Raw genomic sequence first — 23,268 nt, 5'->3', positions numbered from 1 at the left:
ACATCATCAACCTAACAAGTAATACTGCCTGCAGCTGTCATCGAGGGTGCGTTTGCGTTATCACGGAGGTTTGTTTACATACTAGTAACAGCTCAGTAATGGCGTCGCCACAAGATGGCAGCCTACACAGAACGCTCGTCGGATTCGTCTATATGATATCTATGCTGACGAAACCCTATTTCTAGGCCTCTTTTAGGCTACTGACAGCGGCCTAATAAGGCCATCTAGTGGCAAGAGGTCGGCAACAACCGAATATAAGATATTTTGAGCTGAATTAAAAGGGTTATGCATGAGTTGTTATTGAGAGTTATTTTGAGGAATGTGCTTAAATTACTTTTTATTTATTATTTATTGATCAAATATAATTTAAAGGTAAATAAAATAACAAAAAAATCTCCAAAAGAATTGCATAATAGAAAAAATATTATCAAAAAAATAAAATAAGTATAATTGTAGGGCTTTGGGTCATTTTGAACTGCGAGGGAAAATGTGTTAGGATGTGGAAGGATGAAGGTTTAAAAGTGGGTCTTTTTTCCGTTTTGGGGATCAAATAAATAAGACCCTGCTTCATTATGGGAGTCATCTCTCATTTTTTTAATACATTATTTAAACAAACAATGTAGAGGTTGCTTTAAGACGTCCCAAAAATGGGGATGGTCAGAGAATGTCTAATATGGCGAGAAGTTTCACTCTCAGTACACTTCCGGCTTCTGAACTGGTTGCAGTTCCTCTCTGATTCCATATGAGGGCGCTCACAGGACGAGTGCAGAATGAATGGAGGTCTATGGCGCTATACCAATAAAAATCCACTTTTCTCAGGATATAATTTTTTGTCTTGTAATTTGAATGTTGTATTCGAAAGGAGATGCAAATAAATTACACATTGCTGGGTGTTAGATTTTTTTGAGTCACGTATTTGCTTTAAAAAGTCTTTTAAAGTGTCAATGACGTCATATACATGTACGACCAGAGATACTGCTTCACGGCAATCCTTCAGTCACTCTGGTGCGTTCGCGCTGTGCACTTTCTTTTCTCTCGAGGCATCGACAACACAGCTGACACAGGTAAACACACTTGTTAGAAGAGTTTTTGTTTTGTTTGTTTCTGGTCCCGCTGCGGATGACACGATGCCATCAAGCGGTATCTCTGGTCGTAATCAGTCCTTCACTGACCAATCAGCGTTCATTAGCAGAATGCTAGCGTGTTATGGGCAACAACAACTCAACCTGTAAGAAAACGAAAGGACATAAGTACTCGTTCGTTCAACTTTCGACCTAAAACCCATGTTGAACTTGCAAAATCTACAATCAGATTTGAGATTTATCAACGGCAATCGGGTGAAAGAGACACATTTAGCTGTCTAGCCCCATTGACTCCCATTCATTTTGCACTCATGGCGATCGCCCCCAGTGGAACTCTGGTGGTACTACAACCAAAATTCGGTACAATAGAGCTTAATAGGGAGTGGGCAGGCTCTCCGTAGACGGGCTCTGGGATGGTCCTCTCTTTACTCTCTTCCTGTACACGTTGCTCTACGGCCAGTGTGACGTATGCATTTGCCGGGCAGCCACAGGAACACAGCATTGAATTAAACCATGGAGACTCTATTCAGCCTACCGTTTGCTGTACTGGAATGCCCGAATGTCAAACTTAAAAAACCATCATGGCTACATATGCCTTCTGCAATGACCGTATATGCCGTCGTGATTGTTTCATATTTTCTCATCACCGGTGGTAAGAGTCTCAAAGCAATCTGAGGCTAAACTAGCCTTTAGCTACTAACCCTTATCCTGTTGTCTGTGCACACATCAGCACAGCCGTTTATGTACAAGTTATTTTTTACTGTAGAGACTTTGTATTACAGTTTATTTGAATATGAAGATGCATGCTTTCGTGCTTTGTGAAATAATCTGGTCTGATTTCTCTGACAATGGTGAACGCATTCTTTAATCTCAAATGATAACGTTATTGTACACACAGACAGAATGACTACTCTCTGCTCCTTACTACTTACTTACTCCTTAATTACTACTCCTTACATGAACAAGAATGAAACGGAAGTTTATTATTATTATTTTTCTAGATATTCAATAGCTAAATAAATAATTTTAAGTGCGACATTACTCTGTTTTAGTCTAAATGACTGCTCAAAACTGTGATCATACTGCTACCATACTCTTCTGATCTCTTCAGGCATCATATACGATGTGATCGTTGAACCTCCGAGTGTCGGATCAATGACAGATGAACACGGACATCAGCGGCCAGTGGCCTTTCTGGCGTACAGGTAATGGTTTTCATTTTATACAGCCTGTCATCATAACATCAGTACAAAACAAAAAACTGGTTGCTCTTCAGATGAGTCACTTCACTTTTGTAGTGGGGCGGCTAAGCGCAGATTTTCATCAGAATCGATCACTTAGCGATAAAAGCATGAAATTTGGTATGAAGGCTCACAAAGGGGGTCTGATCAGATTTTCAAAATGGCCGCCAAATATGGATTTCGTAATGGGAAAATGGATTAAAAGCTGCCAGAAACATAAAATGCAATAACACATTACACCATAAATACATGTAAATATGAGCACACTTTCACAGAGAAGGTCTTTAAACTTTAAAATATAAGATATGTTTTAAAAAAAATTGAAAATGGCCACCAAATATGGATTTCATAATGTCATAATGGATAGACGACAGAAATTAACAATTAAAAAAGTTGCACATTTGATCATTAATCAATCTAGTTCATTTTTAAACAAAAAGGAAAAGAGGTAATGATATCTATCAGAATTATGTACTTTTTAAATCTATATTTAAATATTAAATTGTGTGCATATACTAATTAATACGCATCATTTTTACTTGGTAGTTTGTCAGTGACGACTCCTTATTCAGTCAGTAGGTTTCATCTTGTGGTGGCCACAGTTGAATATTATTCTCTTTAAAATCTAGGGAACTGGTGGGATGTTTTACTCTTGACTACAAGTGAGATAAAGGCAAAGTCAGTTGAATGTGTTTCTCACTGTTACTCAGTAAAAATAGTGTATGCTAATACTGCAAGTAAGCAAACATAACTCAGACAGGCAAATATAACATAAAATAGATTTTAGTCTGCAGGAATTTAGAGTTAGGATTCTGTGAAATAAAGTAGGTGTACATTTCCACAGAATTTCATTTAGGCTGGTTATCTAAACTAGCTGCAATTGATCCTATTTATTTCATTGTAACTCTGTGCTCTTGTACGGCTAGTTTATACCACCCAAAGCTAATCTCAGTCGATTCTTTGCTCTCCAAATGCTCTCATCTTGACCTGAATATTAATTGTAAGAACTGTTGAGTCCTGCTGGATTATTTGAAAGTGGTTTAGTAGGTAGGCCTACACATCACATTGTAAACCGAGTTTTCCTCACAAGAAAAACGTAAATTAGCATGATTAGCATGATTACCACAATTAGTCAATCGATTTAATCTTTTTTGTGCCATGGGTAACATGGAAAGTCCTCCCCGAACTTACTCAGGCATTGTTGGAATTGAGCTGTGCTCCATCTGATATTCCCTCACATATATCAGAGACAATTGAAAGGTTCACAGTTCTGCTGTATGACAGAACCAGTACATATGAGAGTGTGAACACGGCTAGGAAAAAGCTTTTTTCAAAAAGGCACAGTGTTCGCCGAATTCCACCAACAAGTGCAGCTCTTGAACAGCATGTGAAAAGGGCAACATATCAGGGTGGTCATATTTGGGACCAAGTATTACTGCCTTCTCCTCATTTGCCTTGTCCATCTAAATGGGGGTGGGTCAAAACAGAGGATGGCAGTTTTGAACCATACTGGACTTCACTTTCTGAAGCATAAAGCCTGCTATGAACTTATTGCCTGCAAATGTACAAAAGGCTGTATTAAGCAATGCAAATGCAGAGCAGCATCACTGCAGTGTACTGCTTTATGTTTATGTGAGGGAGAATGTCAGAGAGTGTAAAGCTGTGTTAATCATTTTTTTGCTTCTTGACCGAGATAAAAGAGGTCATTGAATTCAGCATGGAATTTTAGAATCTTATATGTTATGTTATTAATTAAGTCTTGTGTTAATATTCAAAAGCTCAACTGCTGAAGAGTTGAACTACTGGTTCTTTGTTCTGTTTCTTGTTATGCAGGCCTACATCAAAAAGACAAAAAAAAAAAAAACACACAAAAAAAAAAAACACATGTGGTGCGTGTCTCTTTCCATGTCAGCTGTTTAAAACTTTTTGTATCACCATTGGTGAATTGCTTTGGTAGAGACCAGACAAAGATCAGCTCTTAATCACTTGTCACTGTGATGTCTAATTTTGATCACATAACATGAATTTACAGATAATTCATTAACCCATGTATAGTAATATTTAGTATTACAGGAGCAAATTTTAAAACATATCTTATATTTTAAAGTTTAAAGACCTTCTTTGTGAAAGTGTGCTCATATTTACATGTATTTATGGTGAAATGTGTTATTGCATTTTATGTTTCTGGCAGCTTTTAATCCATTTTCCCATTACGAAATCCATATTTGGCGGCCATGACCCCCAGGGGTCAAATTTCAAGCGCCTACGGTCCTAAATCTGATCAGACCCCCTTTGTGAGCCTTCCTACCAAATTTTATGCTTTTATCGCAAAGTGATCGATTTTTGCGCTTAACCGCCCTACTATTTGCCAGAGACCTTTCACTTTATGCCATATAGGCCTATATAATACTTTTTAAAAGTTACCCCAATAAATAAAATCGTGATCTTTAAACATCATACAGTGGATACAGGATTAGTCGGTAGTTTTATTGCCGTCCAAATTCAGAATTTCTGTGATGTTCTTAAACCACCGGCATACAAATCTCGACCAAATTACCAGAGCTTACCAAAATACGTGACTGCAATGTAATCTAATGACCAAACTTTCGTTGTGGCAACATAACTTTGTCACAACCCAAGTATAGGTCTTTTAAAATTCCCAAATTCGTTGCCAGTTGCATGCAGTATTATGATACTGTTTTACAATTTATTGAATCTGTCCATTCCTTTTGTATTGTTGCATGCTATTCCCTAGTGAAAAAAAGTATACTTTATTGTATTTGAAATATATTCCCTTTTTCAATAGTAGGCTACATATTGTACTATCTTTTAATATATTAAAAGTATATTAGCGTCATGCTTTTACCTATTTTCACAATACAACTTTTAACACACTTTAAAATAATTGTACTTAAGTATATTTTCTAAAATATATATTTTAGAAAAATATACTTAAAGTGAAAATTCAGTTTATTTTTTAAAAGTGTATTTATTTGCACTTTATGAAAAATATATTTTAGGTATATTTTAACTGTGTGCTGGAAATGATCATTGTAACAATGCATTGAAAGTATACTTTCAAAATACTTTATAGTATACAATAGTATTTTGTTTAAAGTATAGCCAAGTATTATTTAAATAAAGTGTGCAATTTGTAGTAAAAACTTATGGTCGGCACCGATCGCCTCGCGGGCAAGTGCGCCAGCATGTAGCGCCATTGTGCCTTCTGGAGACCCGAGTTCAAGTCCTGGCTCGTGGACCTTTCCCGATCCCATCCCCCCTCTCTCTCACCCACCTCACTTCCTGTCTAACACCTGTCCTATCCTAATAAAAGTCAAAAATGGCAAAAATAAATCTTTTAAAAATAAAAATATATATAAATACTAGGGCTGTCAGTTAACTCGTTATTAACGGCGTTAACGCAAACTAGAGCCCGACCGATATGGATTTTTGGGCGCCGATGCCGATACCGATAAAAAAAAGCCAGATACCGATATATCGGCCGATATTATTTATGTGTATATTATAATACAGTAGCAATATTATTTATGTGTATTATATTACAGTAAGTTTGGACACACTTTACAATTGGTGTGTACAAACTTTTGATGGGTACTAGAGCCCGACTGATAAAGGATTTTGAAGGCTGATACCGGTACAAATATTTGTTGGTTTTAAAATCCGATATTCGATATATCGGACGATATTTTTTATTTTTTTTTCAGAAACGCGCAACAAAACATTAACAAATTTCCCTAACATTAGTTTATTTGTAGTTATTTATGAGTTTTAACTAAAATAATATGATAATGCATTTTAAAAAGAAACTTGTTTCTTGTATTGTCACAACAGAACAGAGGAACATCAAAATATATTAAAGTTCTGATAAATAAAATGTATAAAAATACAAACTTAAGATTTTTTTTAAGACTAAACGTTTAGTCCTTTGAACAAAAACAACAATTTCACATTCAAATTGACAACAAATTCAAATTGTCATAATTTACTCTCTCAAGTTGTTTTTTTCTTCTGTTGAAAATAAGTTATTTGGATGAATGTGGGTAACCAAACAGTTGATGTACCCCAGTGACTTCCATAGTATATTTTTCTCCTTTGGAAGTCAATGGGGACCAGCTACTGTTTGGTTACCCACATTCTTCAAACTATTAATATTAGAAAAATATTAGAAGGAAATTAATACAGTTGGAACAACATTAGAGTGCCTGTAAATAATGAGATCATTTTTATTATTGGGTGAACTATCCCTTTAAGGACAAGCGGCAACTGTTTACAATTGCTACTGTCTGTTTAAGAGCTGAGCATGACACGTCTAATGTACACGCATTTGACAAGCGGACAACCGACATTGTTTATGTAAATATTGTGTGTATTTAACAGTATTAGCACAATAATACTCGAAAGATAACTTAGTCCAGTATCCAGGCGCTGGTACTAGAAAGGCTTTTAGTGCATGTGAGCTTCACATGTACGCGCTGAGAAACGCACACGTTAGAACAGCGCATCAGTATTTAAAATTAAATGTTTAACCGACAAAGCATTAAAGCACATGCACATTATGAACTTTTGTGAACTGCAGTGTTAACATTTTATGTGAATATAGCTTACGTCGCGTTGTTCCGCTTCACTCTCGGCTTATTTAACCGCAGCAAAACTGGACATGAGTCACGAATTTTGTCATCCTTATTTGAGTTAAGAGAACTGATAGGGATGTTCTTTTAATTGTTATTCAAGCAATGTATGTCTCGTGAGTCGTTACCAACTCACCATGAACACAATTCACCGCTGATCTCACTCGCGGTTCTCTCTGCCCGACTCGGGCTGGATCAGCAGGTTGCTGAATGTGTGGCGCGTTATACACGAGTGTTGCCAACAGGGACGGTGTAGAGTGCCCTCTGGTGGACAAACTATACAACGGCAACACTCATAACATGGTTGAAGGGTGTTTCGTCCGTTTTTATTTTATTTTTGAAATATTAATTTATCGGCCGTTATAAATGCCGATACCGATAGTTTTGAAAATGCCTAATATCGGCCGATAATATCGGCCTGCCGATATATCGGTCGGGCTCTAACGCAAACCCATTTTAACGCGATTAATTTTTTTATCGCGAGATTAACGGTCTTTTTGGCCTAGCAAACTTTGAAGTTTTTTTCACATGCTTTTGCAACAGGACGCGGCATGCGCGGCGCTGCTCTATGAAACCCATTCATTTCAATGGCTTGCGCCGCGCGAGGACGTTTTGTTGCTTCGTCGACCAAAGCGCAAGCGGATCTAGCAGCTAGCTAGACTGGAAACAAAACAGCAGGCACGCGCACACACTTGTTTGGGCTTGCGAGCCGGCCAAATAGTAAATTAACGTTACGTTTTGAATGGATGACGAGCGCGAGACGCCGAAATGGATGCCAATAAGATTCTGAATGGAAAGTTTACTTTTAAGTACGTCCAGTCTGAAACACCACTTGATGATGGCCACAGACACACACACACACACACACACACACACAGCTGATGCGAATTCTCCAAACCCTCGTCAATATCAGGACCTCGTCAGGATTTCTTTCACCCTTTTATTGATGGACAGTGTTACATTGTGTGAGAGATTATTTGCTCCAAGTGAGAATGTTAGTGTGAAATTGAACACAGTAGCCTATTGCCAATGTTGTTTTCAATAATAAAAAAATCTGCACAAAGCAAGCCAGTCCGCTTTTTTCATGTTGATAAGAGCATTAAAATGAGAAAAAAAATAATGGGACAAAAATAAATCAAGAGACATTTAGAATAGATAAAAATGTGCGATTAATCGCGAGTTAACTATGACATTAATGCGATTAATCGCGATTAAATATTTTAATCGTTTGACAGCACTAATAAATACACTTATGATATATTGCTTGTAAGTTTCGAAGACACTTGTAATGAATTTGTAATGTACTTGTAACACAAATAATGTACACTTTAATATCATTAATCAAGCATGTAATTAGTCCCTACACAGGCATATACTTAAAGTATACTAAGTATACATGAAGTTGGTCCAATTTAGTACACAAAAGTACACTAAATACAATTAAAGTTATGCTTTACTACAATTTAATTACAACTAAAATATACTTGGTACAAAATTAGTTGTTTCAAAATAGCATACTTCAATTTAACTAATCATTAACACACTTGAAGTATACTAAATTAGACTGGCTGCAAGTGTACTTTTTTTTTTTTTTTTTTTGTACCGGGGTGGTACTCTAAGTTTGACTAACAAAAGCAGGTTAAGTAGCTTTGTAAAGGTAGCACACTTCTCTCACACTTTTTAATAAGCAAGACTATGGAATAAATAAATAACCGTTTACATAGGACGTTTGCACTAAGAATTTACAGGTAGTTCATTTACGCATTGAAATCAGACTGTGCAGTGGCTTCACTTGTTATGATGTCATGAGCAATTCAGTTCTTTATTATTAGCAAAGTTTGTAAATGGCGTCTTAAATATAACTGCGGTAGAATTATGTCATGCATTGTCTATGCTGGGCATAGTTGTGCCTGGTCATAGTTTAGTTGGTGCAACAGGTATTAAATATTTATCGGACGTAGCTAAGTGTAGAACCATGCACCAAAGTATCCATGAAATGATTTGACAATTGACACCAAATGTCATTGTGTACATGTCAAATGTATGTGTCATTGTCACCTCACACTGACCACACCTCATCAATTTGGTAACAGTGCCACTTAATGGTCAAAAGTCACAAGAAATTAAATCATTCATATTGTTTCAGCTTTTGTGCCTAAAATAATCTAAAAATTACCTGCAGCTGCTCTGATGCTTCCAGCCATGCTTGCATGACTCATAAAAGCCTTTTTTGTGCTTGGCCCCTGCTTGGAGCTATACAGTATTTAGGCAACACTTTACAATAAGGTACATTAGTTAATGTAATAAACTAACAATGAGCAATATATTTATTACAGTATTTATGAATCTTTGTTAATGGTAGTTAATAGAAATCCAGCTGTTCATTGTTTGTTCATGTTAGTTCACGGTGCATTAACTAATGTTAAAGGCCATGAATCGATTTTTTTCCATATTTATTTATCACTCAAAAGCGTTTTCCTACATTGTTCATTGGCTTGCAGCCTCCATGTTACAGTTGATGCTGTGAGATTTTATGTTTGTTTTATCTTAAATAACCTGAACCTGTTTGATCAAGGCATGCCACTGTTCTGACTTGTCCAATTTATTTATTTTTTATCTTGCATCAAAATCCTGTCTATTCATTGTATGCATTTGAAATATAGAGTTGGCTTCTGTTTTAATGTACCCAAGTGTTCCTAAAATAAAAAGTTTAATATACAGGTTTGTTTAATTTCTTTTTATTAATTAACCACTTGTAAACTTATGTTCACTGTTCTTTTTTATAAATATAGGATTTGTATTAAATCTACAGTACAGGTCAAAAGTTTGGAAACATTACGATTTTTTTATATTTTTGAAAGAAGTCTCTAATGCTTATCAAGGCTGCGTTTATTTGATCAAAAATACAGAAAAAAACAGTAATATTTTGAAATATTATTACAACTTAAAATATCTTTTTTTTTATTTGAATATACTTTAAAAAATATTTTATTCCTGTGATGCAAAGCTGAATTTTCAGCATCATTACTCCAGTCTTCAGTGTCACATGTGACATCCATTCTATCACATGATCCTTTAGAAATCATCTAATATTTTGATTTATTATGAGTGTTGGAAACAGTTCTGCTGCCTAGTGCCTAATACAGTGAGGAAAATAAGTTCAAGTTCAAACAATATTTGAACACCCTGCTATTTTGCAAGTTCTCCCACTTAGAAATCATGGAGGGGTCTGAAATGTCATCGTAGGTGCATGTCCACTGTGAGAGACATAATCAAAAAAAAAAAAATCCAGAAATCACAATGTATGATTTTTTAACTATTTATTTGTATGATACAGCTGCAAATAAGTATTTGAACACCTGAGAAAATCAATGTTAATATTTGGTACAGTAGCCTTTGTTTGCAATTACAGAGGTCAAACGTTTCCTGTAGTTTTTCACCAGGTTTGCACACACTGCAGGAGGGATTTTGGCCCACTCCTCCACACAGATCTTCTCTAGATCAGTCAGGTTTCTGGGCTGTCGCTGAGAAACACGGAGTTTGAGCTCCCTCCAAAGATTCTCTATTGGGTTTAGGTCTGGAGACTGGCTAGGCCATGCCAGAACCTTGATATGCTTCTTACAGAGCCACTCCTTGGTTATCCTGGCTGTGTGCTTCGGGTCATTGTCATGTTGGAAGACCCAGCCTCGACCCATCTTCAATGCTCTAACTGAGGGAAGGAGGTTGTTCCCCAAAATCTCGCAATACATGGCCCCGGTGATCCTCTCCTTAATACAGTGCAGTCGCCCTGTCCCATGTGCAGAAAAACACCCCCAAAGCATGATGCTACCACCCCCATGCTTCACAGTAGGGATGGTGTTCTTGGGATGGTACTCATCATTCTTCTTCCTCCAAACACGTTTAGTGGAATTATGACCAAAAAGTTCTATCTGACCACATGACTTTCTCCCATGACCAAATGGTCATTGGCAAACTTTAGACGGGCCTTGACATGTGCTGGTTTAAGCAGGGGAACCTTCCGTGCCATGCATGATTTCAAACCATGACGACTTAGTGTATTACCAACAGTAACCTTGGAAACGGTGGTCCCAGCTCTTTTCAGGTCATTGACCAGCTCCTCCCGTGTAGTTCTGGGCTGATTTCTCACCTTTCTTAGGATCATTGAGACCCCACGAGGTGAGATCTTGCATGGAGCCCCAGTCCGAGGGAGATTGACAGTCATGTTTAGCTTCTTCCATTTTCTTATGATTGCTCCAACAGTGGACCTTTTTTCACCAAGCTGCTTGGCAATTTCCCTGTAGCCCTTTCCAGCCTTGTGGAGGTGTACAATTTTGTCTCTAGTGTCTTTGGACAGCTCTTTGGTCTTGGCCATGTTAGTAGTTGGATTCTTACTGATTGTATGGGGTGGACAGGTGTCTTTATGCAGCTAACGACCTCAAACAGGTGCATCTAATTTAGGATAATAAATGGAGTGGAGGTGGACATTTTAAAGGCAGACTAACAGGTCTTTGAGGGTCAGAATTCTAGCTGATAGACAGGTGTTCAAATACTTATTTGCAGCTGTATCATACAAATAAATAGGTAAAAAATCATATATTGTGATTTCTGGATTTTTTTTTTTTTTTTTTATTATGTCTCTCACAGTGGACATGCACCTACGATGACAATTTCAGACCCCTCCATGATTTCCAAGTGGGAGAACTTGCAAAATGGCAGGGTGTTCAAATACTTATTTTCCTCACTGTATATTTGATAAATAAAAGGTTAAAAAGAACTGCATTTATTCAAAATAAAAAAATATTTTCTAATAATATAAATCTTCTTTACTATCACTTTTTAGCAATTTAACACAACTTTGCTGAATAAAAGTATAGATTTTTTTCAAAAAAAGAAAGAAAAAAATTACTGACCCCAAATTACTGACCAGTAGTGTATATTGTTGTTACAAAAGATTTCTATTTTTTTTTTAAAATTGCTTCTTTTTTTTTTTTTTTTTTTTTTTTTTTTATTATTATTATCAAAGTATCCTAAAAAAGTATCACAGGTTATGAAAAAATATTAAGCAGCAGAACTGTTTCCAACTTTGATAATGAATCATCATATTAGAATGATTTCTAAAGGATCATGTGATAGACTGGAGTAATGATCCTGAAAATTCAGCTTTGCATCAGAGAAATAAATGATAATTTAAAGTATAATAAATTTTAAAACCAATTATTTTAAATTGTAATAATATATCACAATATTACATTTTTTTTCTGTATTTTTGATCAAATAAATGCAGGCTTGATGAGCAGAAGAAACTTCTTTCAAAAACATTAAAAATAGTAATGTTTCCAAACTTTTGACCTGTACTGTATATTCATTGAATCGAATAGGGAATCAAAATCGAAAATCGAATTTAGAATCGAAAATCGAATTGAGAGCTTGCGAATCAAATCGAATTGGAACATCTGAATCGATAACCAGCCCTTCAGTCAGTACATAACATTGTAATGAAGATTCCTTGTGTTTTTGGAAACCTTGTTTTAATATACGTTGATTTTATTTTGACGTGTGCAGAACAGCACAACAGTGCTTCTGTGATCCCTGTTGCTAGTCTGTCTCTGAATGCTTGTGTTGTCTCTTAAAGGGTGAATGGGCAGTACATCATGGAGGGGTTGGCATCCAGTTTTCTCTTCACCATGGGAGGCCTTGGCTTCATAATTCTGGATCGCTCTAATGCACCCAACATTCCCAAGCTCAACCGTTTCCTCCTGCTCTTCATCGGCTTTGTCAGCGTTTTACTGAGCTTTTTCATGGCCAGAGTCTTCATGAGAATGAAACTGCCGTAAGTCACTACACTTTACATTAGCTTTTTAAACATTTATTTATGTTATATTGTATTACACTATTACAGTGGAAACACCTACTGATTATTTAATATTATTAGGGGCCAAGCATATATTCGTCGTCTTCCACATTTGAGACTATGGCAACCCATAGAACTGTAACTTTTTAACTGTTAGGGATAGAAATTCTTTTTTCCTCTGATTTCTTGGCTCAAAACAACTCCTAGAACATTGCTCAGATCATCTTCAGACCAATGCCGACAAAAAGTTAAGAAATTTAACTTAATTAGTCAAGTCAATTGGTTCTCAAATAATGTGCAAACAAATTTGACGAAGAGCACGTCAAAGTGAATGTGAGGCTGTATCTCTGCAATGCTTTTAGTGTCCAAACTTAGTGTGTGCTATGACAACCATGACCTGAGGAGCAGATTTGGCAAAGTGCCACCTCAGGAGATATAAAAAATAGATATTTTTGCAATAGCTTCTGTAAGGTTTGGCCAAAAATCACATCTCTTTAGATTCAGTACAGCATACCGAGTCGAACGACATCCAATTTTCCCACATCCCACATTTTGTGCATCAACCATTTTGAATATGGTTTATGAATGTATTGGCATATCGTTACGAAACTTGGTATGTGTCTTCGACATGATGCCTTGAGATACTTAAAAAGTTTCACGCAACGCCACCTTGTGGTCAAACATTTTAATTACATTTCAAATAAATGCTAATAGCTTTTGATTAATTTTTCCTATTGTCACGAGACTGTTATCGGTATGACTCATGATATGTAAGGAAGACCAATGATACCCAATTAATCCATAGTCGATCAAACTTATCCGATATTTTAAATTTCTTTGAAAACCTACTTTTCGAACTCCTCCTAGACCGTTGATCCAATTTTTACCAAATTTGATTCAGATCATCTTCAGACCATGCCAGCAAAAAGTTATGGTATGTTGATACACCAAACCGTTATCGTTTATCTCATTAACTAATTTGATCCTAGCCAAACTGAATCCTAGGCTGTATCTCTGCAATGGTTTGGGATATTGACACCAAACTTTGTGTGTGCCATTAGCCGCTTTTCCACCATTGGGCCAAACCTTTCTCGTTGCTTAACTGTTACATTCCGTGCCGATCCGGCCCAGCCGGTACAGATCCAGTTTAATTTTCCAATTGTGGGGCTTATAACAGAGCTCTGTGCAATGTAATGCAAATGCGTCAGTTGTCGCCTTGGTAACGCAAGAGTTTACTGACATATGAGATGTAAATGAAAATAGCGTTAAGGAAGATGATCCTGTATTTCTTTTAACTTTGTGATCAACTTGTGTTGACTTCGCTCAAATAGCGCGCTTAGCCAGCTACAAAGAAACTGTTAGCCAGTCAACAGACAAGCAACCAATCCTGAGTGGCGATGTCACTACGCACATTCTACCAACACGGTTCAGAATGGTTTCTTAACGGTTTGCAATCGTTCCATGCCGAACCAAGCTGAAGTAGAAATATAACTGGAACTTTTCCTTATCGTTCTTAGAACCGTTTGGCCCAACAGTGTAAATGTGCTTATTGTCATCCCACACTGACCACGCCACATCAGTTTGGTGACAGTGCCACCTATTTTTAAAAGTCATAAGTAATTAAATCATATTAAAAGTGATTCTATTTATGATTTGTACCTGTTTTGGCTCAAATAATCTAAAACTGTCTTTAATTACTTATTGTAGTAGTTGTTGTGCTTGGGTCCATTAATTGCTGCTTGCAGCTATATGTTGTTGTTGTTGTTATTCTCAGTGTATAGCAGGGAGATAGCAGCAATGTTTTAGCAGTTTCTTTAAAACTGTATACATGCATCCTAGTTTGGTTTAAGATTAATCTCTGTTGTCTTTCTTTTGATGATTTGATGATTAACAGAATGTTTTTGTCTTGCAGTGGTTACCTTATGGGTTAAAGCTGCAATATGGCATAATCCGCTGGAGAGATTAAAGAGAACATACAGAAAACCATTTCAGTGCCAAGGACTCAATCAAACGCTGATCAATTATTTCCACTGGCAGAAATCTCCTCCCTTATTGTTTTTTGTTTTGTTTTGTTTTTTTGACACATGCAACTTGTCTAGTAGGACTCTTATTGTGCTAAATTTACTTCTCAACATTGCTGATAAAAACATCTTATCATATTTCTATAAAGTCCAAAGGGTGGTCAGTATTATATTGATGCCCTTGAAAATCACTGTTGTGGTCAAACTAAATCCATTTTGGAATATCTCATTTTACTGTAGACAGCCTGCTCTGTGAAAACCCTTGAATGTGGCTGTTTGATGTGCAGTTTTTCTATAGGTTAATAAACAAATGTACTTCCCACAAAACTTTTCAAAGTTTGAATTATTTGATTTTTCTAAATTTGACTTTGTGAAATCAGTTGAAAAAAATGAAAAGTTTAATTTAAAATGGAAGGCTCTTTTAAAGTTTAAATATTTTTTTTAATTTAATAGATTTACTTATATTGTCACCTTAGATGTTTTGATTACTTTCAAACACTAGAGAGCAGCACTGAATAGACTGAACTTTCTTTTTTTTTTATTGCAAGAAAAGAAACAGCACTGCATTTTGACTACACTAACATAAAATGAAAAGGAAAGAGAGAGAGAGGAAAAACAAAACAAAAAAAACAATTACACCTCAACCAGTAAGAAAAATAGTATCATAATTCTTAAACTCATTGATAACAATAAGAACAAGTTTCTTAAGAGATTTTACAATAAGGGAGATCTCAGCGATAAAGACATCAAATCTAGGCAATGTATTGAGAAGTTTGAGGAGAAAAGTTTTGCATGTAGCACAATTTCCAATCAAGTAAAACTTGTTGGTGAAATTTAGAGAGATAAATCGGTAATTTAGAAGGGGTGAAATTACATTTTAAAAGAAACTCTAAACCACCTAATCTACGAAATATGGTATTGGGGATATAGTACCAAATTGAGTCATTACTACAAAAACATTTTTTTTAACCAACTAATTTTAAAAGAGCTGATTAATTCCTTAAAATGTAAAACTTTCAGTCCACTCTCAGAACGTCTATTAGACAAAACAGATTTCCTAACTTTGTGAGATCTGTTCTTCCAAATAAACCTCAATAACATTTTGTCAATATCATCACAATTGTCACTAACAAATAAGGATAGAGAGGGATAAACACAACAGACAAACCCTCTGCTTTGGATATAAGATCTCTACCATAGATTGACAGGTCTCGTTGTAGCCAACAATTAAAGATTATTCTAGTTTTCATTATTTTAGATGAAAAATTAAGTTGTTGGCAGAGCAATCTGTCTTAAGGAAAATCCTCGGGTATATGGTGTATCAATGGTTGTTGAGTATCATAAAGACAAAAAAAGTTTGCACTTTGATACATTTAAATATAAACCTGAGGCTTCAGAGAAAGATTTAATAATAGTGCGAATTTGACTTTGGTCTTTAAGAAATATCGGCCAGCTGAGATATTTTAAATTCTTTACCAAATATAGAGATACCTTTTAAACTGGGATTTTGTTAAATATTAATTGATAATTCAAACAGCTAGAAGAAAAAGAAATGGGGAAATGGGGCAACCTCTGCGCACTCCTCTATCACAATTAAAGCGTTTAGTAGTTTGAAAGCCAACCAAAACTGAGAAATGAATGTCATATAAAGCATTCTCACCATGTTGATTAAAGTACATCCAAAACCAAAAACGCTGAGATATTTAAGCAAAAAATGGCGTTCTAAAGAGTCAAATGCTTTATAAAAATCCAAAAACATTATAACAGCATCTGAATCAATATTCTTTGAATAATTAGTGAGATCCAGAAATAATCTTATATTGGAGCTATGTCTATTTTTCGTAAATCCATGTTGTATTTCGCCAATTAGGCTATACCATTAAGGCCTGATTTTAAACAAACTGCAAATATTAAAGCAAGTGATTTATAATCAACATTTAACAGCGATATTGGTCTCCAATTCTCAGTTAAAAGTGGGTCTTTATCGGTTTTGGGAATCAGAGTAATAAGACCTTGCTTCATTGTGGAAGTCATCTGTCCTTTTCTAATACTTTTTTTAAAACAAACTAGGTTGCATTAAGACATCCCAAAAATGTAAATAAAATTCAACGGATAGACCGTCAGTACCTGGAGATTTTCCTTGCTTCATATATTTCAGTGCATCCTCAATTTCAACAATAGAGATATCAGAATCACAAACTTGCTTAAAATCCTCATTAATACCTGAAACCTTACGATGAATACTTAAAAGAAAATCATCACATTTTTCTTGAGAAGTATAAAACAAACTGAGAAGTATAAAAATGTTTGTAAAAGGAGTATACAAAGGTTGAGATCATTCCTAGATCTGTACATAAAACACCATTAATAGAATAGACTGAACTGGAATAAACAATGCTGCATGGATGACATATTTTTGTTGGCCAAAACCCAGAAATGAGTTAGCATTTTAGCATTACCGGTTTCATCATTCTGAAGTCAATTTTTTTGGTTAAATGCCTGAAAAAAGGTCTGGATAACACAAGCTCAAGATATTTTCACGTTTTATTCTACAACATGAAATACATCAATAATACCCCATTGTGATTATTATTATTTTTATTATTATTTTTAGAATTTTTACTTGTCTTAAAAGGCAGGTTGCTAACAATGAGCAAAAGGGGGCGTACAGAGGTTGTCAGGGCCATTAAATGTCATCATGCCGAACAGGTAAACTCATCTACTCACTAGCCTGCTTTCACAGCCTCTTTTATTTATTTATTTATTTTGTGCAATAATTCAATGCCAATTGAAAAAAAAAACCTATTGGGTTTTTGTCAAGGGAACCAGGGTGATGCTTACTTCTGGGTGGGCCTAGAAAAATATGTCACCACTGCAGCACTTTGGTTGCAAGCATCCTGATTGAAGACAGAATTGTACTTTGAAACAATGTTATCTGGGTCTCTGTATTTTTAGTGAAATGGAAATGATTGATTTTTTAAGTTTAATCTTTTGATGAGATACCTAACAATAAACTGATGATTATTTTTCTAGATGCCATTTTAAATATTCTAAAAAGGATCTTTCATTCTACATTTTTCCCCTCCATGTTGCCTTTTATCTAGAGGGTGTTTTCCACTGCATTACTATTCGACAGAAGTGATTCTCCAGCTGTTTTACTGTGGCAGACATCAGCAGAACCTGCTGAAGTGCGCATTTGTTCAGGTTTGCGTACAGTTGAACAGGCTGTTGTAAAACAAGCAGTGTTGAAGCAGTGCCTAATTTGGTATAGATGCATTTAAACTATTATCTATAGTCTCTCCCACAAAACTAACCAGCTCCAGCAGGTGTCACTGGTCACAACACAGAAAACCATAACGCCATGTACATACAATGATTTATTAGCTTCTTATCACTCTTTTGTTCCTTTTTAGTCCTTTATAGCTTTCTGTGTGTGAAAGCTAATACCAACATCATTATCGTATTGGATAGTTTTATTTCACTGAGAGGTAATATTTTACAGTTCTGAATGGCACCACTAAAATATATGGCAATTCAATGTTCATACAGTGTAATTGTAGATCCATTAAAACGGAAAATGTTACAGACATAATTAAAAAGTAATTTAAAGCAGTTGTTTCCCCTGATGTTTCATTAGGTTCTTAGTCTCTTGTTGTTTTTTTTGCTGTGAGGTATTGTGCTGGCGTGCTTGTGGCTGCTGCCATTTGAAGCAGGAACCAGGCCATTTTCATCACTGAGTTCCTTGGGACCAAATGGCAAAGAACAGAAGATCTTGGTTGTTTGATTCCCTTTTGATTCTACGTTAAGTAGTTTATAACATAACCTGCAAGTTTACCTTTCGCTTACTGTGTCCATTCTCAGAGATTACTGCTTCATGCATGTGAAGGCCCAAAGCCCTTTCTAAGTCTAAAACAAAAGAATAAAGCACAAATTACCATGAGGCATATGAACCAAAATTAATTTTTGTTACTAAAATTACCTGTCAGAATTTGGTCAATCTTCTCCACGGCAAGTTCAGCATCTTCTCTAGTGAAGCACATAGGAGGCTTGAACTTCAAAACGTTGCGGTGTGGGCCATCAGCACTGAGAAGAATCCGCTGCTCTTTTAGTCTTTAAAAAAAAAAAAAATAATAATATACAGTATATATATATATATATATATATATATATATATATATATATATATATATATATATATATATATACAATTTTTGAAGGTCCATTCTTATTCTCCCCCTTTCTGTGTAGTTCGATATTTATATTATTTAATTATATTTGAAAGGTAGGGTAAGTAATGTTTTTCATAAATAGTTATTGTTATAATGGTTGAAACACTCTTCACATCCTGATAGCAAGCAATAATAGAAGTGGTCTAAATATTAAAACGTACATATCATCTGTGGAAGTCTCGGGACCAAAAAAATTTCGTCTAATTTTGCCCTACCTGCCTGTCGACCTTTGTATTTCCATACGCAAACATCACACGTCATCAGCGCGTTCCATGAGGCTATGCAGAGCAGTCACCAAGCGCCACAAACAGCAGCCATCTTTTACAGTTTCTCCTGATCCAAAACAACAAGCTTATGCTGTCTTCATGCCATGTCCTAACTACCGTAATGAAGAGATGGCGACCCGTGACATTCGACTCGGAACTGTTTTTCCGAGTAGGAATTATGCATTTCTATGGCAACACTACCAACGCCAAAATGAATGCAGTAGTCGGGTGGTACAAGTCAGAGCTCTCTAAGTTTTTTACGTTCATTATTATTGTTAAGTTATGTTGTTAGAGACATGGTAATTTAACGCTGTCTCTCGCTTTACAGACTCTGATCTGGCTGTGCGTGATCATGTGTTTTTAAGGAGGCGTGGCTTTGAAGGGAGAGTGGGATCTTATGCTTTCTTATGCTAGCTTGCTATTGCTAGCCTCTCTGAAATTGCCTACCCTACCTTTAATGTGCCAGGTTATGTGGCTAGGCTATGCATCTTATGCACGATATGCTCATAAACCTATTAAACTTTAAAAAACTTTAAAAAACATGACTCATTCTCACCTGTAAATAACATCCTGAGCTTCAGCTGTGGCAGGTGTTCTCTTATCCCGGTTTCTTACCAGCTCCAACCCAACAAACAGGCCACGGCCCCTAAAAAAACAAAATGTTTGACCGGCAACTTTAAACTTCCTGGCAATGTGTGTTCCAGACATACGTCCGTCAGCACTATTACACAGCCTTCTGTGTAATTCACTTCACTATTACCACCTTCACAAACAACCCCAGGGAAATGATTTATAAAAGACTTGCAACATAAAGAGGCCATGTAACTTCAATAATCTTATGCAAACATAGTCAAGGTTCCACTGTGGCACATTATTACTCACACTATACCTTTATTCACATTGCAGAGTTTGTCGGTATTAAAGAAATGATGGCATTATGGATCTGATCATGTCCATCAATTCCTGATTTTATAATTTTTAGAAGTTAGGAGGGAGTTTACCAACCTCACGTCACCCACTAAGGGGTGTCTTTTCTTCAGATCATCCAAAAGTTGAGTCAGGTAACCTCCGACATGCAGGGCATTGCCTTGGAGATCTTCCTTCTCAATTACATCTAGCACCGCCAATCCAATAGCACATGATACTGGGTTACCGCCAAACTAGAGGACACCAAGATGAACATTTTTCAGCCTTTTGCTTTTTATGTTTCATAAGAATTTTTGCTCTAGGCCCTATATCTGTTGCTCACACATCTGGGGCCTTATTTATAAAATGTTGCGTAGAAGTCTTAGAATAATTTATCAAATGTGCGTACACCTCTCTTCCAGATGTGAAATTCGTAAATCGCAAATGATCTTGAAATTGTGCGCAGCTAAATGATGTCATAACTCCGCCTTGTAAACGCCGCCTAATTAATATCATTAACATATAAAAGAGCACCAGTCAACGTTCAAATCATTTACTTGAGAATGTTGATTTCCAAATACCTGTAGTAGCCTATTCCGGAAAAGTGCATACGTCTCCTTATACCCTGACGTGGCGTTCGAAGACCATTTTTATAAACATGAATGGTGGTGTGGATTTTAGCATACACACACTCTAAGTCAAATCTGTGTGAACGTATATGTTATAAATGAGGGCCCAGTGAACAACGCAAATAGTTTTATTTTCAAATGTTGTTTCAGTCTTAATCTGTATTATTTCATGCCTGCCATTGTCAAAATATGTTTTCTTTTTGTCCTCACTGTGTTGAAGTACTCCATTCCAGATGACATGAAGCTTTCGGCAACCTCTCTAGTGGTAATCACACATGACATTGGATGACCATTTCCAATAGGTTTGCCCATTGTAACAATATCTGGTACAAAATCTTCTCCCTGTAGCTGGAAGGCCCAAAAGTGGGTGCCCACCCTGCCAAAGCCCACCTGGACCTCATCAGCAATGATTATACCTCCTGCATTTCTCACATGCCTGTGATAAAGCAAGAGTTGTGGTACACACAAATTGGAATGTATATGCATGCATATTTATATTCAGAAACACATATTTCATATGATACATGCATTATAAGACAAATGCACACTTGGATACAAAGTGATTCATAAATGGGCACAGCATAAAACATTATCATTTTATTAGCCCAAAATTATATATACAGACTATATACTGTAATATTTTTGGTAATTAAAAAGTAATTAAAAACAAAAATAAAACCCTGCACCAGTCAAAATTTAAATTAACGTCAAATTTAGGTATTAAAACCTAAAATTAAACAAGCAAATGTAAAATGAATATGTAATGAATTTACAGACACAATTGACAGAACCTTTAAGTAAGCTTAGAAAAGAGGAATTGCAAATAGTAATATATTAGCCTATACCCTATAGATTTAATGTGTCACTTATTGGGTGAAGCAGAAGAGCTGCAATCATGTAACTAAAATGCTTCAGAGCCAGTTAAGCACTTGATAGTACATACTGTGCCACTTTCTGGAAGTAGCCCACCGGAGGAATGACCTGCCCTCCGCAACTCTGCAGTGACTCAGCGATAAAAGCGGCAATCTACACAGGAAAAGATCACATGAGTCCCTTGTACCCTAGTGGAAATACGTGCAAGGTCCTACTGATGGAAGCAAACTTTTTAAAAGCTGCTTGAGATGACTATAACAGCCACTGCCATGATCAGAGCTGAAGAAGGCACAGAAAATACACAAAGAAACTCAGGAGGAAAACGGGCACATACGAGAACTTCATGCCATTTTGACACAGTTGCCATGATGTTTGGGCAATTCATTCACTGATCCTCACAGATTCACATCAGTTCTCACTTCAGAAATGGGACTGTGTAATGACCCCTTATACTCCTGCAACAGAAGGTTAAGGGGCTTTTGAAGATGCACATGCATTTCTGCAAATCATTGAGCCTTTAGGCATCGAGGAGGCAAGAATAATTCCCGTCTTTCCTCAACCTGGAGAGAGGTAAAACAACAACAGGTGGAGAGCAGAGGGAATGTGGGGAGGGAAAAGGAAAGGATAAGGAGGAATTCAGTCATTGATTGAGAATTTAAAATATCACAGGAAATCACTGACCGAGAAGATCATGTCAATGAATTTAAGGCAAGACACTAAAAGCAAAAACATTTTTTCATGCACTGGTAAATTTGGAGATTTTGGGATATTTGGCTTTTCATAATGTGTTGTTTCAGACTAGTGGAAAGGAAACATTCAAAATACACATGCAAGTATTACACTGTAATAATGACATCTTAAAATAAAGTGTAACTGTATTGAATGTATTGCTCTTATTGCATGTATTTTACAGTACATACTGTATCTGTAAAGGCCGTTCCTCAAAAGTTGTTTCTCATGCTTTTAGCACGAAATCTCTACTTCAGAACTATTTACATGTACCAAACTTTACAGTTTTATTCTTATCTATATTCTGAAGGTTTTTACAGAGGAGTTTGCTCATATATTATTTGCCTGGTTTTATACAACATTTTATTCCCAAAAAAATGTTTTTTTTTCTGGCTGTTGATAGTATTTTCTGATTTATGGAGTGACACAAATAAATATCCAAAATCCCCTCGATAAAAACTATTGACTCGATAAAACTATTGACTATATGTGAACCAAATGAAACAATTATGAGCCAGGCTTTATCCAATGTTCAGATTTCTGTTCTGGAAATGTGTTGCATATTTAAACATACCACCATACCTCCCATGTTATCTGATTATTATTTTTTTATTTGTCTTCCAAAATGTTATGAGTTATCTTTTTTTAATAAACTGGGCTGCGTTCTCCGAAACTACCTTAACGCTACGTCGTTCTTAAGTTGTACCTTAAGAAGTACCTTTTCGTTAATACGTGGTTTCCGAAACCTTCTTAGTTAAGTATAACTTCTGTAAGTCATACGTTCGTAAGGTT

The 23,268-nt window shown here is 36.0% G+C and overlaps 2 protein-coding genes across 2 annotated transcripts; one reads left to right on the top strand and one right to left on the bottom strand.

The window, feature by feature from the left end:
- Positions 1-746: 746 nt before the first annotated feature.
- LOC308686381 (oligosaccharyltransferase complex subunit ostc) lies at positions 747-15,171 on the top strand. Its single transcript, XM_081394801.1, has 4 exons — positions 747-1,734; positions 2,194-2,287; positions 12,605-12,802; positions 14,736-15,171. The coding sequence occupies exons 1-4, from the start codon at positions 1,596-1,598 to the stop codon at positions 14,752-14,754; spliced, it is 450 nt and encodes a 149-aa protein (XP_081250927.1). The 5' UTR covers positions 747-1,595; the 3' UTR covers positions 14,755-15,171.
- A 3,042-nt stretch (positions 15,172-18,213) lies between these two features.
- LOC308686380 (ethanolamine-phosphate phospho-lyase-like) lies at positions 18,214-21,948 on the bottom strand. The gene is made up of 7 exons (XM_081394800.1): positions 21,818-21,948; positions 21,085-21,310; positions 20,345-20,499; positions 19,896-19,985; positions 18,824-18,954; positions 18,680-18,750; positions 18,214-18,585 (listed from the first exon to the last, which is right to left on the bottom strand). Exons 2-7 carry the CDS (start codon positions 21,184-21,186, stop codon positions 18,478-18,480), a joined length of 657 nt encoding a protein of 218 aa, XP_081250926.1. The 5' UTR covers positions 21,187-21,310; positions 21,818-21,948; the 3' UTR covers positions 18,214-18,477.
- Positions 21,949-23,268: the final 1,320 nt, after the last annotated feature.

Source organism: Scardinius erythrophthalmus (assembly GCF_964197995.2).
Source record: "Scardinius erythrophthalmus genome assembly, contig: HAP1_SCAFFOLD_225, whole genome shotgun sequence".
Lineage (NCBI taxonomy): Eukaryota > Metazoa > Chordata > Actinopteri > Cypriniformes > Leuciscidae > Scardinius > Scardinius erythrophthalmus.
This window is presented reverse-complemented; position numbering and strand designations above follow the sequence as displayed.

Coding starts and splice junctions, on each gene's coding strand:
- LOC308686380 (XM_081394800.1), bottom strand. CDS start 21,186: ATGGGCAAACCTATTGGAAATGGTCATCCAATGTCATGTGTGATTACC. Junction 18,955..19,895: donor GCTCAGGATGTTATTTACAG/GTGAGAATGAGT, acceptor TTTTTTTTAAAG/ACTAAAAGAGCAGCGGATTC. Junction 18,586..18,679: donor ATGGACACAGTAAGCGAAAG/GTAAACTTGCAG, acceptor TTTGGTCCCAAG/GAACTCAGTGATGAAAATGG.
- LOC308686381 (XM_081394801.1), top strand. CDS start 1,596: ATGGAGACTCTATTCAGCCTACCGTTTGCTGTACTGGAATGCCCGAAT. Junction 1,735..2,193: donor ATATTTTCTCATCACCGGTG/GTAAGAGTCTCA, acceptor TGATCTCTTCAG/GCATCATATACGATGTGATC. Junction 2,288..12,604: donor GTGGCCTTTCTGGCGTACAG/GTAATGGTTTTC, acceptor TGTCTCTTAAAG/GGTGAATGGGCAGTACATCA.